General features: G+C 44.6%; 1 protein-coding gene across 1 annotated transcript; it reads left to right on the top strand.

The window, feature by feature from the left end:
- Nucleotides 1-5,572: 5,572 nt before the first annotated feature.
- LOC145858048 (uncharacterized) lies at nt 5,573-14,312 on the top strand. The gene is made up of 6 exons (XM_082955997.1): nt 5,573-5,808; nt 8,573-8,581; nt 8,998-9,051; nt 9,159-9,222; nt 11,321-11,521; nt 11,783-14,312. Exons 1-6 carry the CDS (start codon nt 5,610-5,612, stop codon nt 13,740-13,742), a joined length of 2,487 nt encoding a protein of 828 aa, XP_082812123.1. The 5' UTR covers nt 5,573-5,609; the 3' UTR covers nt 13,743-14,312.
- Nucleotides 14,313-16,949: the final 2,637 nt, after the last annotated feature.

Below are 16,949 nucleotides of genomic sequence, written 5' to 3'. Positions count from 1 at the left end.
GTAGATCTTGTTGTTTATTTTTAACTGGACTACTAGAACAACTATTGATTCAAACATCTTACAAATTTAAGCATTTGTAGGTATTATGTAGGCTTTTGAAATCAGTTATTCAATGCTTCATTTTCAAATGTGGGATTTTTTCAATTATTTACTGGATAGCATAGATTAATTGGACCAATTGGATGAATTGTAAAAGTGTAACAGTCTGGCCTCAAAAATCTGTCCTCAAAATAAAATAACGGCTACACAATATGTCTTCGCTATTTTCCCTTTAAATAACTTGCAGAATCTCCTTCCCTCCGTTTGCTCCAGAGCAGCTCTCGTTTGGCCAGAAGAAAACTGTAGCGGATATCAATGGATTTACTCTATGAGATCACACACCTATCGGGATAGCATCCACATTTACTACGGGTTCATAATGTTTCTGAAAGAACGTAAGTAGGGTGCTTTGCAACTCGTTAAATAATGATAAAAGGGAACGGTTCATTATAGACTGTGGATGGGCGTATGGTCTGTTCAAGTCAGCAATTGAACCTTGGGAGCGTATAATGCAGCAAATTAATTGCTACAATGTTGTTATTCACAGCGATGGAAACATTATTACTATGGGAATGATATTATAGGATTATAATTAATATATATATATATATATATATATAGTTTAGCGCAGCAGTGTGTCATTGATTAATTATGTAGACTGCCTGATTTAGTCACGATGATGGAGCTACAGTATCAGGCGCTCAAGTGCATCCTCGGTCAAGTTCCGACTCAGACAGATCCAGAGACTCAGCAAGAATATCTGGTTGTCATATTTGTCCTTGTCAAAATTCCATCACGTGTGCATGTCATACAGTAACTACTAGCGCATTTAAAATACCAAGGGCAGATGTGTCATCATGGGCCATGAGGCCACCTGAACCTTGCAAAAGATGGAGTGCACTGCGGGGTGGTCACTCTCTCTGTTGTGGGTCTTTAATTTAGGCTACCGTTGTAATTACGGGCCACCATGTCACGAATGTCACGATTGATTTTCGGACGTCACTAGTTTTTGTTAAAAGGATAGGCTTACAAAAGTAGAACTTGATAATTCCTACATGCTGTCCGACAGAGGAGGCACTATGATCAATGTATAAAGGTGTATTATAAACTGGGTGGTTCGAGCCCTGAATGTTGATTGGCTGATTTCCGTGGTATATCAGACCATATAACACAGGTATGACAAAACATTTATTTTTACTGCTCTAATTACGTTGGTAAAGAGTTTATAATAGCAATAAGGCTTGTGTTTGTGATATATGTTTGTGATATATGGCCAATAGCCATTGTATATTGGCCATATACCACACCACCTCAGGCCTTATTGCTTAACTAACTAAGGAATAGCCTAGTGAGCCAAGACTTTACAAAATCCAACTAAACTTGAAATAGGCTACAGTGTTTCAATGTTTAACAAAGTATAGGAAGATCGATAGGTTAAGTATATCTTAAATAGAGTTTATGATTTTTTTCAGGTGGCTCAACTTTCCCTTGCCTTACCAATAGGCTACGGTGGCCATTGTCCCATTGCCTAGAAGCTGTCTTGCCTGTCCATTGCTTGTCTTTAGTTTATAGTAGCCTAAATGGTGTACGCCTGTAGCCTTCATGTAGTAACTGTAATATGAATAGTAACCTGATAGGTAGTCATCACTGAGATCAAGGTCACTCATGTAGCACTAAACTTGTACTTGAACTGAGACAATTAATGTTGATGCAGTTATGCAAATACTGTACAGCTGTACATTCTTCACAGTTGAAGATATAGTAAAGGTTATCTGAAAGGAAATGGATATTCAAAACGTCATGTATTTTTATGTCACTGAGGAGGGTCAGAATGTGGAAACAGTCAGCCATGGTGAGTAGAGGTCACGTATACAGCTGTGGGATCTTAATTTGATCACCCTGTTGAATGAGAACTTTCCTGTAAATGCAGGACATTTTAATCTTGTAGTGTATTTGATGTTTAAAAAGGCTTCTGAAGTTTGTAATTTCCACTTTCTCTTACAAAAAAATGTTTCAACCCCTGCAAAAATGTCCATTAATTATAAAACACATAATTCACATTTTCTGTTGCTGCAGGATTATTTTCCTGCTGTAGCAAACTGTCTCAAATTAAGATTCTACAACTGTATTTGATATGACAGACTAAGAATTCAAATGGCCAGTTTGTAGCGAGTTTTTGAAATGGAAATATAATGGGAAAAAGACTGCTGACAACCGCAGGCATCACATATAAAAATCAATGGCTCAATTGAATCAAGTGACCCTTTCTATTCTTAGCAATGGATCACATTTTTTTCCACTCTCTGAAAAATGCTGTTTGTATTGATATGAGTACAGAGCTTCCCGACAATGACAGGGCCTTTAAAAACACAATCATCAATGTGTGTGTTCCTGATGGAGGGCATTATATTGCTGAGTCACCTCAAGATTCTCTGTGCTTATGCTGATGCAGAGATATTCTGCTTCATATTTCAATTGGCTTGTGTCGTTTCCTGACATTTTTTTCTGCAAATACAATGTTAGCAAATTAGCTTATTGTAATTCAACAGATTTATTGATAATCTATATTATACATTGATGTACTGTAAGTATGACAGAGCTGTATACAGGACTTGTCCTCTTGGAACAGTGACACTAGACCAGTGATTGGTAAGAGGCAGAATTTAGAGGGACAGATAAACAGAAATGTACAGTCTACAGAGATATTAGTTGCCATACATTTCCAATTCCACCCACATATTGTAAACATGTTAGGCTGGGAGAGTAGCCAGAAGGGAGTGTACTATATTTCTATAGAGATACACAGGAAATATTATTTTACTGCTGCAAGGTGGATCTGCTAGGGAGTATATGTCTGAACTGCTGAGGTGAGGGGCTTTCTGGTTGTGTCTAGGCTCTATACAGCGCATTCAGAAAGTATTTACACCCCTTGACTTTTTCCACATTTTGTTGTGTTACAGCCAGAATTTAAAATGTATTCAATTGAAATGTTGTGTCACTGTCCAGTGGCCTACACACAATAATACCCCATAATGCCAAGGTGGAATTATGTTTTATTTTAAGTATTCAACCCTTTTGTTATGGCAAGCCTAAATATGTTCAGGAGTAAAGATTTGCTTAACAAGTCACATAATATTTTTACATTTACATTTTAGTCATTTAGCAGACACTCTTATCCAGAGCTACTTACAGTAGTGAATGCATACATTTCATAAATTTTTTCTCCGTACTGGTCCCCCGTGGGAAACGAACCCACAACCCTGGCATTGCAAACACCATGCTCTACCAACTGAGCCACACGGGACCTAATATGTTGCATGGAATCTGTGTGCATGCAATAATAGTGTTTAACATGATTTTTGAATGACTACCTCATCTCTGTACCCACACATACAATTATCAGTAAGGTCTCTCAGTCGAATAATTATTTTCAAACACAGATTTAGCCACAAAGACCAGGGAGGTTTTCTAATGCCTCGCAAAGAAGGGCACCTAAGACCCTCCCGGGGGGCGCTGTGCTCTAAGGCACTGCATCGCAGTGCTAGCTGTGCCACCAGAGATTATGGGTTCGAGCCCAGGCTCTGTCGCAGCCAGCCGTGACCGGGAGGCCCATGGGGTGGTGCACAATTGGCCCAGCGTCGTTAGGGAGGGTTTGGCCGGCAGGGATATCCTTGTCGTGCACTAGTGACTCCTGTGGTGGGCCAGGTGCAGTGCACGCTGACCAGGTCGCCAGGTGTATGGTGTTTCCTCTGACACATTGGTGCGGCTGTCTTCGGGTCGGGTTGGGTTTCGGAGGATGCATGGCTCTTGACCTTTGCCTCTCCCGAGTCCATACAGGGGTTGCAGCGATGAGACAAGACTGTAACTACTACCAATTGGACCCCATGAAAAAAGGGGGTTAAAAAAAGGGCACCTATTGGTAGATGGGTAAAAAAAATGACATTGAATATCCCTTTGAGTATGGTGAAGTTATTCATTACACTTTGGATGGTCTATCAAGTCACTACAAAGATACAGGCGTCCTTCCTAACTCAGTTGCTGGAGAGGAAGGAAACCACTCAGGGATTTTACCATGAGGCCAATGGTGACTTTAAAATGGTTACAGAGTTTAATGGGTGTGATAGGAGAAAATTGTGGATGGATCAACAACATTGTAGTTACTCCGCAATACTAACCTAAATGACAGAGTGAAAATATTCCAAAATATGCATCCTGTTTGCAAAAGGCACTAAAGTAAAACTGCTAAAAAATTGGCTAATATATTTACTTTATGTCCTGAATACAAATCATTATGTTTGGGGCAAATTCAACACATCACTGAGTACCACTCTTCATATTTTCAAGCATAGTGGTGGCTGCATCATGTTATGAGTATGCTTCTCATCGGCAAGGACAAGGGAGTTTTTAGGATAAAAGGAAACGGAATACAACTAAGCACAGGCAAAATCCAACCGGAAAACCTGTTTCAGTCTGCTTTTCAACAGACACTGGGAGATACATTCACCTTTCAGCAGGACAATAACCTAAAACACAAGGCCAAATATACACTGGAGTTGCTTACCAAGACGACATTGAATGTTCCCAAGTGGTCTAGTTACAATTTTGACTTAAATCGGCTTGAAAATCTATGGCAAGACTTGAAAATGGCAATCTAGCAATGATCAACAAACAACTGGATAGAGCTTGAAGAATTTTAAAAAGAATAATGTGCAAATAGTGTACAATCCAGGTGTGAAAATCTCTTAGAAACTTACCTAGAAAGACTCAGAGCTGTAATCCCTTCCAAAGGTGATTCTGACATGTATTGACGCAGGGGTGTGAATACTTATGCAAATGAGATATTTCTGTATTTAATTTTGAATACATTTGAAAACATTTCTAAAAACATGTTTTCGCTTTGTCATTATGGGGTATTGTGTGTAGATGGGTGAGAAAAACATTTAATCCATTTTGAATTCGGGCTGTAACAAAACCAATTGTGGAATAAGTCAAGGGGTATGAATACTTTCTGAAGGCACACCAAAAATATATACCAATTTCCTCTGTAAGCAGAAGCATTACCCTTCATTTCTCATCATAACATTGTGGTACAAACATTGCGATATTTTGTCGACCAGGTTTTACAAACTATCAAGTACTATACAACAAAATAATAATTAATGAGTGGTTGATGAAATCCCCACTTCTTGGCCTGTAGAATTTAGCACGGTGTGTGAGTGAGTGAGTGTGGGCTAAGATGCTCAGTAAAAAAACATCCAAAGGTGTGTACCACCAGGCTCAGCTCTCTCTGCCTGCTGAGATAGATAAAGTTCTCTCTAGCCAGTGGTACGCACAGGAAGTTGAGAAGAGGGATTATCTAGTCACAACATGATGACAGGAGACTCAGATGGCCTTACAAGACCAGGCACACAGGCCCATCAATGCTGCTGAGTGGATCAAGAGTTGACATCTTCTGATGTGGGGAACCTCCTTCATGGTTACGTTACTGACTCTACAGGACATATGTGTGTACCCATTGGCTATACAGGACTGCGCTACAGATAGAGGACGAGTGAAGACCCTTTTGAGGGATGACAGACCTGGAGGCATCGACAGTGGGGGAACCCCCTCCCCCATATATGATCTTCCTCCTGGTCTTCTTCTTCTTCATCACTGGCCTCCTGGGCTTCCTGGTCTGCCACCTGCTGAAGAAGAAGGGCTACCGTTGCAGGACTGGGGAGGAGGAGGACGATGACGAGTGTGAGCAGAAACTGGGACCAGACAAGGATGGTAGGTATCTACCAGGATCTGTCAGTGTGTTTATATATACTGTATATTGGCTTTTGATTTATCCATTGATGTCAAATCAAGTCTTATTGGTCACACATTTAGCAGATGTTATGGCAGGTGTAGCGAAATGCTTGTGTTCTTAGCTCTGACAGTGTAGTAGTATCTAATAATTCACAACAATACACACATCTAAAAGTATAAGAATGGAATTAAGAAATATATATATATATGTTGTTAATAAAAATGTTGGAGTGGCAATGATTAAAATACAGTAGAATAGAATACAGTATCCAGAGGTGGGACCAAGTCATTGTTTTACAAGTCACAAGTCACAAGTAAGTCTCAAGTAAGTCTCAAGTAAGTCTCAAGTAAGTCTCAAGTAAGTCTCAAGTAAGTCTCAAGTAAGTCTCAAGTAAGTCTCAAGTAAGTCTCAAGTAAGTCTCAAGTCTTAGCACTCAAGTCCCAAGTCAAGTCTCAAGTCAAGACCAACAAGTCTCAAGTCCTAAACTTTGAGTTTCGAGTCCTAAACAAGCCATAATGTGCTCTTCACCAAATGTAATACCATTTCATATTTTTAACAAGAGTAATAGTCAGTATATTACATTTACGCAAATCATGAATGCTTTTAAAAATATATTTATTATTTTCCAAATAAACTTTATATTTCCATGGAAATGTTCACCCCATGTTCACACACAGTGTGTGTGTGTGTGGTTACAGTAGGCAAACATATGTTAACATTATTAAAGTGACTAGTATTCTATTATTAAAGTGACCAGTGATTCCATGTCTATGTACATGGGGCAGCAGCCTCTAAGATGCAGGGTTAAGTAGCCAGGTGGTAGCCGCGAAGGCTATTTAACGGTCTGATGGCCTTGAGAAGTTGTTTTTCAGTCTCTAGGTCCCAGCTTTGATGCACCTGTACTGACCTCGCCTTCTAGATGGTAATGGGGTGAACAGGCCATGGCTCGGGTGGTTGTTGTCCTTGATGATCTTTTTGGCCTTCCTGTGACACCGGGTGCTGTAGGTGTCCTAGAGGGCAGGCAGTGTGCACCCAGTGATGCGATGTGCAGACCTCACTACTCTCTGGAGAGCCTTACAGTTGCGGGTGGTGCAGTTGCCGTACCAGGTGGTGATACAGCCTGACAGGATGCTCTCAATTGTGCATCTGTAAAAGTCTGTGAGGGTCTTAGGGGCCAAGCCAAATTTCTTCAGCCTCCTGAGTTTGAAGATCCGCTGTTGCGCCGCCTTCACCACGCTGTCTGTGTGGGTGGACCATTTCAGTTTGTCAGTGATGTGTATGCTGAGGAACTTGAAGCTTTCCACCTTCTCCCCTGCGGTCCCGTCGATGTGGATAAGGGTGTGCTCCCTCTGCTGTTTCCTGAAGTCCACGATCAGCTCCTTCATTTTGTTTACGTTGAGGGAGAGGATATTTTCCTGGCACCACTCCACCAGGGCCCTCACCTCCTCCCTGTAGACTGTTTTGTCATTGTTGGTAATCAGGCCTATCGTCTGCAAACTTGATGATTGAGTTGGAGGCATGCGTGGCCATGCAGTCATGGGTGAACAGGGAGTACAGGAGGGGGCTTAGCATGCACCCTTGTGGGGCCCCTGTGTTGAGGACCAGCGAAGTGGAGGTGTTGTTTCCTTCCTTCACAACCTGGGGGCGGGTCGTCAGGAAGTCCAGGACCCAGTTGCACAGGACAGGGTTCAGACCCAGGGCCCCAAGCTTAATGATGAGCTTGGAGGGTACTATGGTGTTTAAGGCTAAGCTATAGTCAATGAACAGAATGAGAGCCCACAGTCCTTGGGACCAGTGGCACTGTGTTATCCTCAAAGCGGGAAAATAAGGTGTTTATGTAACCGATGTGAAATGGCTAGTTAGTTAGCGGTGGTGCGTGCTAATAGCGTTTCAATCAGTGACGTCACTCGCTCTGAGACTTGAAGTAGGGTTTCCCCTTGCTTTTGTGGCGCGATGGGTAACGATGCTTCGTGGGTGTCAGTTGTTGATGCGTGCAAGGGTCCCTGGTTCCCTGGTTCGCGCCCGGGTTGGGGCGAAGAGAGGGACGGAACCTACACTGTTACATTGATGCTGTTGACCCGGATAATTGGTTGCTGCGGAAAAGGAGGAGGTCCAAGGTGGGGTGAGTGTAACCGATGTGAAATGACTAGTAAGTTAGCGGTGGTGCGCGCTAATAGTGTTTCAATCAGTGACTTCACTCGCTCTGAGACTTGAAGTAGGGTTTCCCCTTGTGTTGCAAGGGCCGTGGCGTTTGTGGCGCGATGGGTAACGATGCTTCGTGGGTGTCAGTTGTTGATGTGTGCAAGGGTCCCTGGTTCGAGTCCGGGTTGGGGCGAAGAGAGGGACGGAACCTACACTGTTACATTTAGTTTGTCCGGGAGCAAGACATCGGTGTCCGCGACATGGCTGGTTTTCCCTTTGTAACCCGTGATTATCTGTTGACCCTACCACATACATCTCGTGTCTGAGCCGTTGAATTGCGACTCCACTTTTTCTCTGTACTGACGTTTTGCCTGTTTGATTGCCTTACGGAGGGAATAACTACATTTTTTGTATTTGACCAAATTCCCAGTCACCTTGCCATGATTAAATGTGGTGGTTCGCGTTTTCAGTTTTGCCTGAATGCTGCCGTCTATCCACGGTTTCTGGTTTGGGTAGGTTTTAGTAGTCACAATGGGAACAACATCAGAGTCAGGGATATGGCTTGGAGAAGCTAAGTGTCCATGATTGATTTTTTGGCAGATACAAGTGGTATATGTGACGTTTTTCGGACATGTCTGTCTTTATCCAAAGGCCCTTGGCCATTTACCAAGCAGGAAACTGTACTTTTTAGGTTAGAGGATGTTATTTCAGCTTGAATTAAATTCAGTCCAATGTAAACACTGAACACTCATGAAGAAGTAATATTTCCCATATTGAATTAGTGTTTATTAAATGGGTACTTGAAAACCATGGGCCTCAGTGGAAGTAAACAACTTTAAAGGAAGTAGAATCTCTTGAAAGCATACAAACAAACAGAAATATGCTCCTTTCATTGAAGTAAGGAAAAACGGTCCAGGTCAATAACTTTGAGAATTTCCTTTAATAATCTTAAATTATGATGAAGCACGCTTGGGGGCAAGCTGCTTCGTCAGACAAGCTTTCATATATTACAGATGATGAAGAAGAGGACAATCAAGACACCGTTGAACAAATCCTGAAGTGCATCATTGAAAATGAAGGCAATAACTTAATAGATACTACATTTTGTCAATACTTTTGGCACTTAAATACTGCAATTTAAATTGTGCTTAGCAAAAGTGTGTAATGTTTGTGTTCTACCTTCTAGCTAACATGGAAGCCTTCAAGGATATGCTAGGAAAACAGGATATATGTCAACATCATGATCCTAGGTACGTATTGCTAAGATCAACTTTTCTTTTGCTTAGTTATAATGTATTTTTGTGTAAGTAGATTTACATTCACCTTGTCTTACTCCAGCGTGTTATTATCACCCTTGGTGAAAGTATTTTCGTGCAGAGCTAAAGGAAACAAGCACCTTACTCCATAACAGCACCAACTCCTCTCAAGTAATATAATCCTAGTTTATTTTTCTCTGGAACAAACCAGTATTTCTGTGGTACATAATGCATATGGTTTAAATGCAGGTCTCCTGTACTGTACTACAGGGGTTCCCCCTGCTTTAGGCTGTTGTGTTTTCAGAGAGGCCACAACAATGGGTGTAGCCTATATTTCTATGTGCCTGTGGCAGTCAGGCAGAGTCTGGAGAAAGTCAGTGTATTGTGTGGCTTGTATTTATGCTGGGACTAGAGGGTATCTATGGAGTGGGGTGCCCAGCCTCTCTGTTCCTGCGCTATGCAGTGTGTCCTTGGGCTATCTGTCCCATGGGGTCACCTGTTGTCTTGGTCTCAACAACTCTGTTATGGGATCTAGGCCCGTAACCACAAAGTGTCTCAGAGTAGGAGTGCTGATCTGTGATCTGTCCATACAATCTGATTTATTTTTAACTTAAACTCATACTCTGAGACTCTTTGTGGATACAGGACCTGATCTTTACTGCCTTGTTGTGAGGCAAACAGACAAATAGTCTCCCTACATAGTATGCTACTACTGCACTCTACCAACGTGCTTCTCCTCACATCCATATCAAGCATTCTAGGTAGAGATGATCAAGGGCATTTTAGAGAAGCAAACCCAGTGGTGTGCTGTGATAATATAACTGATGTGCTACTAGTATATTGGAGAGATTTATGCTTGTTAATTAGATCCATGTTCTTACTTGGCACCTCTAGGGTGAGGGATTTAGTGTTCCTGTCTGTTTACCAAGATAGTGCTCTCAGACTGACAGCAGCCTACAGGGCCGTGGCGTTCGTTGGTATTCTTCCCACACTCTCATCTCTCAGCCAGCTACAGCAGCAGTACAGCTACAGGACTCCCCAGAGATGCTGCAGTCCTTATGGGAGGGAGGTCACAGACAGAGGCGACCAGAGAGGGGAACAGAGAGACTGATGGATCACCCTAGAGACTCTTATTTCACAGGCAGACTACAACAAATATGCTACTATAAACCAGATGCTTAGAAATGGTGTTTACATTTACATTTACATTTAAGTCATTTAGCAGACGCTCTTATCCAGAGCGACTTACATAATGGTGCATTCACCTTATGATATCCAGTGGAACAACCACTTTACAATAGTGCATCTAAATATTTTAAGGGGGGGGGGGGTTAGAAGGATTACTTTATCCTATCCTAGGTATTCCTTAAAGAGGTGGGGTTTCAGGTGTCTCCGGAAGGTGGTGATTGACTCCGCTGTCCTGGCGTCGTGAGGGAGCTTGTTCCACCATTGGGGTGCCAGAGCAGCGAACAGTTTTGACTGGGCTGAGCGGGAACTGTGCTTCCTCAGAGGTAGGGGGGCCAGCAGGCCAGTGGTGGATGAACGCAGTGCCCTTGTTTGGGTGTAGGGCCTGATCAGAGCCTGAAGGTACGGAGGTGCCGTTCCCTTCACAGCTCCATAGGCAATCACCATGGTCTTGTAGCGGATGCGAGCTTCAACTGGAAGCCAGTGGAGAGAGCGGAGGAGCGGGGTGACGTGAGAGAACTTGGGAAGGTTGAACACCAGACGGGCTGCGGCGTTCTGGATGAGTTGTAGGGGTTTAATGGCACAGGCAGGGAGCCCAGCCAACAAGTTTAGATGCTTAGAAAGATGTCTTTGGATGTTTTTGCTTAGTCATGGTCTAGAGTGTTTCCCAGACACGCTCCTCGGGACCCCAAGGGGTGCATGTTTTGGTTTTTGCCCTAGCACTACACAGCTGATTCAAATAATCAACTAATCATCGAGCTTTGATTAATTAAATCAGCTGTGTAGTGCTAGGGCAAAAACCAAAACACACGCGGTGCACCCCTTGGGGTCCCCAGGACCGAGTTTGGAAATGAAATGGAAAATAAACATGCCTGACTGAATGGGTATTTCATTGTCTTTCCAAAAGATTACTGCGCAAAGAGAGCCTGGGGGGTATTCCACCTCATCACCACACAGTGCACTCTGGCGCTCAGCTCGACCATAAGTCCTGCACACTCTGTGTGCAAGGGCGGTCCAAGAAGGCCCGCCGCCTGAGCCGTGTGCCTCGGACCAATAAGCCGAGAACGCCAGGAGAGAGGAGAGAGTCCACTGTGTTCGCTGTGGGAAGGTGAGTCACACTGAACGGGTGTTTGACAACACAATACATTCATCTTTATTTATTTCATTTGTTTTTGCCAGGTAAACCATTGAGAACACATTTGTAGTCTCTCTTGTCACACTACTTTGTGTTTTCTAACGGGATTTAGGATTCAGAGAATTCAGAGGCCTTTGTGTTTGTGTTAAAGTACTTTACATGTGTACGGTTATGCTATCTAAGGGTTCTCATCGTGGTGATGTACAGTACTATCTGATGTCCGCATACCTACAGGTTCCGAGTCACCCACATGGACAAGAAGGATCAGGGGTCCGGCAACCAGTTGGACCAATCGGAGGCCCTGGATAGTGAGAAAGGGGATGAGGAGGACCCCCAGAGGAAGGAGGGGTACAACCTGCAGAGCATGTTCAAAGACGTCAAAACAGAGACAACAAACGGTGTGGTGGCCACCGCGGCCAAGCGGAAGAAGAGTCTAGTCCTGTTCTCGCTGCGCAGAGGCAGTGATCCAGTGGGGGTCAAAGTGCCACTGAGCCAGCCCGTGGTGGAAGAGGAACCCCTCTTCAATGATCCGTTGAAGACTGCTCCAGTGCAGACCTCCAGCCCTGTGAAGGCCCTGTCGTCCCAGCCCACCTTGGGCTCTGCTGCACCTGACGACACTGAGATGGCCCCTGTTAAGATGTCCCCCACTAGAGTCACTTTTATAGTGTCCCCCACAGAGACTCTCGAACCGGTCTCTCCCAACACGAGTCCAGCAGGAGTTTCCCCCTTAACGCCCCCGGTACAAGAATCCCCCATCACCACCCCAGTACAAGTCACCCCCATGACCCCTGAAATATTCCCACTTACCCCAGGCTCCCCTACTAACCTTGCCCCTAGCCCCTTAAATGTCTCCCCTACCCCTGTACAAACCTCCCCTACCCCTACCCCTGTACAAGCCTCCCCTACCCCTGTACAAACCTCCCCTACCCCTGTACAAACCTCCCCTACCCCTACCCCTGTACAAGCCTCCCCTACCCCTGTACAAACCTCCCCTACCCCTGTACAAGCCTCCCCTACCCCTACACCTGAACAAGCCTCCCATTCCTCTCCCCCTGCACAAGCCTCCCCTACCCTTATACAAACCTCCCCTACCCCTGTACAAGCCTCCCCTACCCCTACCCCTGTACAAGCCTCCCCTACCCCTACCCCTGTACAAACCTCCCCTTCCCCTACCCCTGTACAAGCCTCCCCTACCCCTGTACAAACCTCCCCTACCCCTGTACAAGCCTCCCCTACCCCTGTACAAGCCTCCCCTACCCCTACCCCTGTACAAACCTCCCCTACCCCTACCCCTGTACAAGTCTCCCCTACCACTGCCTCCTTAAATCTCTCCCCTGCCCTGTCCTCCAGAATGGTGTCCCCCTCCCCTACCTCCTTAAATCTCTCCCCTTCCCTGTCCTCCAGAAAAGTGTCCTCCAATACTACTCCTTTAAATCTCTCCCCCACCCCTACCCCCATGCAAGTCTCCCCTGCCCTGTCCCCCAGAAATGTCTCCCCTGCCCTATCCACCAGAAAAGTCTCCCCTGCCCTGTCCCCCAGAAATGTCTCCCCTGCCCTGTCCTCCAGAAAAGTCTCCCCTGCCCTGTCCCCCAGAAATGTCTCCCCTGCCCTGTCCTCCAGAAAAGTCTCCCCTGCCCTGTCCTCCAGAAAAGTCTCCCCGGCCCCCTTAATGGTGTCCCCTATAGCTCCTCATAGCATTCTAAGGAATACTACTACTTTAGTCAAGGTGGACCTAACCTCACCCTCCTCTTCTCCCTTCACGACCTCAGCCACAGCCACCATGAAAGGGCCAGAACACAAGGCAGATAGCCTTGCTAGGTTTAAGGCCGACAAAGTCTCTCCCACTGTGGCCACTGTGAAACTCTCCCCCACTGTGGACCACATGAAAGTCTCCGCCACCATGACTCCAATAAAAGTGGAAAGTGGAAGCCCTCTAGAGAACAAGCTGGAGGTGGGTAGTGTTGCCATAGTCAACGCCAGTCCGGACAGTCAGAGGGAAGTCTCTGTGGTGTGTATGGCTGATGTGGTGAAGGGGGAGAAGGAGGACCCTGCTGTGGCTCAGAGCCCCCCAGAGGAGGAGAAGGAGGATGAGGTGGAGATGGAGGACATAAAGAACTGCCGGGTCAGCCAGGAGGAGGAGGGCGTGTCTGTGAAGGAAAAGAGGAGATCAGTACACAGTCAGCACAAGTGGTGAGAAAGAGAGAGAGACACAGAGAGAGAGAGAGAGAGAGAGAGAGAGAAAGAAAGAGAGAGAGAGAGAGAGAGAGAGAGAGAGAGAGACTGTTCACGCCCAACTGTGACAAGGACAAATGGATATATAGCAATACTACGGAGGTAAACCAACCAGGCCATGTCAAAACTGAACTGAGTACACCATGCCATGTCAAAACTGAACTGAGTACACCATGCCAGGCTGGCTGAGACTGTCTGACACCAACTATGAAGTGACATGGCTTTAAAACGACGGGGTCATACCAGCAAGGCTGTGATTTATTCATTGATCTAGACCAGTTGTGGTTAGGTAAGCACTGGCACCATCCAGATGGATTGATCTTAAACGCTTGTATAATGTGACTAACAGCACAGCTACAATACAACTCCTATTATAACCAGACAGTGCAAGCCCAGGCCTCACAGACTACACCAACAACAATCAACTATAACCCCAACAACCATCAACTATACCCCCAACAACCATCAACTATACCCCCAACAACCATCAACTATACCCCCAACAACCATCAACTATACCCCCAACAATCAACTATACCCCCAACTATACCCTCAACTATACCCCCAACAACCATCAACTATACCCCCAACAACCATCAACTATACCCCCAACAACAATCAACTATACCCCCAACAACCATCAACTATACCCCCAACAACCATCAACTATACCCCCAACAACCATCAACTATACCCCCAACAACCATCAACTATACCCCCAACAACCATCAACTATACCCCCAACAACCATCAACCACACCCCAACAACCATCAACCACACCCCAACAACCATCAACTACACCCGCAACAACAATCAACTACACCCCAACAACAATCAACTACACCCGCAACAACAATCAACTACACCTGCAACAACAATCAACTATACTCCCAACAACAATCAACTACACCCCCAACAACAATCAACGATACCCCCAACAACAATCAACTATACCCCCAACAACAATCAACTACACCCCCAACAACAATCAACTATACCCCCAACAACAATCAACGATACCCCCAACAACAATCAACGATACCCCCAACAACAATCAACGATACCCCCAACAACAATCAACGATACCCCCAACAACAATCAACGATACCCCCAACAACAATCAACTATACTCCCAACAACAATCAACTATACCCGCAACAACAATCAACCACATCCCCAACAACAATCAACTATATCCCCAACAACAATCAACTACACCAGCAACAACAATCAACTATACCCCCAACAACAATCAACTATATCCCCAACAACAATCAACTATACCCCCAACAACAATCAACTACAGTGGGGCAAAAAAGTATTTAGTCAGCCACCAATTGTGCAAGTTCTCCCACTTAAAAAGATGAGAGAGGCCTGTAATTTTCATCATAGGTACACGTCAACTATGACAGACAAAATGAGAGAAAAAAAATCCAGAAAATCACATTGTAGGATTTTTAAGGAATATATTTGCAAATTATGGTGGAAAATAAGTATTTGGTCACCTACAAACAAGCAAGATTTCTGGCTCTCACAGACCTGTAACTTCTTCTTTAAGAGGCTCCTCTGTCCTCCACTCGTTACCTGTATTAACGGCACCTGTTTGAACTTGTTATCAGTATAAAAGACACCTGTCCACAACCTCAAACAGTCACACTCCAAACTCCACTATGGCCAAGACCAAAGAGCTGTCAAAGGACACCAGAAACAAAATTGTAGACCTGCACCAGGCTGGGAAGACTGAATCTACAATAGGTAAGCAGCTTGGTTTGAAGAAATCAACTGTGGGAGCAATTATTAGGAAATGGAAGACATACAAGACCACTGATAATCTCCCTCGATCTGGGGCTCCACGCAAGATCTCACCCCGTGGGGTCAAAATGATCACAAGAACGGTGAGCAAAAATCCCAGAACCACACGCGGGGACCTAGTGAATGACCTGCAGAGAGCTGGGACCAAAGTAACAAAGCCTACCATCAGTAACACACTACGCCGCCAGGGACTCAAATCCTGCAGTGCCAGACGTGTCCCCCTGCTTAAGCCAGTACATGTCCAGGCCCGTCTGAAGTTTGCTAGAGAGCATTTGGATGATCCAGAAGAGGATTGGGAGAATGTCATATGGTCAGATGAAACCAAAATAGAACTTTTTGGTAAAAACTCAACTCGTCGTGTTTGGAGGACAAAGAATGCTGAGTTGCATCCAAAGAACACCATACCTACTGTGAAGCATGGGGGTGGAAACATCATGCTTTGGGGCTGTTTTTCTGCAAAGGGACCAGGACGACTGATCCGTGTAAAGGAAAGAATGAATGGGGCCATGTATCGTGAGATTTTGAGTGAAAACCTCCTTCCATCGGCAAGGGCATTGAAGATGAAACGTGGCTGGGTCTTTCAGCGTGACAATGATCCCAAACACACCTCCCGGGCAACGAAGGAGTGGCTTCGTAAGAAGCATTTCAAGGTCAGGATTGGCCTAGCCAGTCTCCAGATCTCAACCCCATAGAAAATCTTTGGGGGGAGTTGAAAGTCCGTGTTGCCCAGCGACAGCCCCAAAACATCACTGCTCTAGAGGAGATCTGCATGGAGGAATGGGCCAAAATACCAGCAACAGTGTGTGAAAACCTTGTGAAGACTTACAGAAAACGTTTGACCTGTGTCATTGCCAACAAAGGGTATATAACAAAGTATTGAGATAAACTTTTGTTATTGACCAAATACTTATTTTCCACCATAATTTGCAAATATATTCATAAAAAATCCTACAATGTGATTTTCTGGATTTTTATTCTCATTGTCTGTCATAGTTGAAGTGTACCTATGATGAAAATTACAGGCCTCTCTCATCTTTTTAAGTGGGAGAACTTGCACAATTGGTGGCTGACAAAATACTTTTTTGCCCCACTGTATACCCCAACAACAATCAACTACACCCCAGCAACAATCAACTACACCCGCCACAACAATCAACTATACCCCCAACAACAATCAACTATACCCCCAACAACAATCAACTATACCACAGTGTAAGTCGACCAACAGAAAACAATGGGTAATATCTGTGTAGCCTAGCTACTTGTCAGTCTGGTCTGTAACTCTACTACATACTATGGAATTAGAGGCAGAAACTGCCTTTGAGTTGGTTAACTCCAGGTTTTGATCTAGTCACC

Source organism: Salmo salar, chromosome 09, assembly GCF_965601325.2.
Source record: "Salmo salar chromosome 09, fSalSal1, whole genome shotgun sequence".
NCBI classification, from domain to species: domain Eukaryota; kingdom Metazoa; phylum Chordata; class Actinopteri; order Salmoniformes; family Salmonidae; genus Salmo; species Salmo salar.
The sequence above is the reverse complement of the archived record's forward strand: the minus strand, read 5'-3'. Positions and strand labels throughout refer to the sequence as shown.

Excerpts from the sequence above, each read along its gene's own strand:
- LOC145858048 (XM_082955997.1), top strand. The coding sequence starts at position 5,610 with ATGACAGACCTGGAGGCATCGACAGTGGGGGAACCCCCTCCCCCATAT. Across the intron at positions 9,052-9,158 it reads GTGCATCATTGAAAATGAAG|CTAACATGGAAGCCTTCAAG; the intron begins GCAATAACTTAA and ends TCTACCTTCTAG. Across the intron at positions 9,223-11,320 it reads TGTCAACATCATGATCCTAG|ATTACTGCGCAAAGAGAGCC; the intron begins GTACGTATTGCT and ends TCTTTCCAAAAG.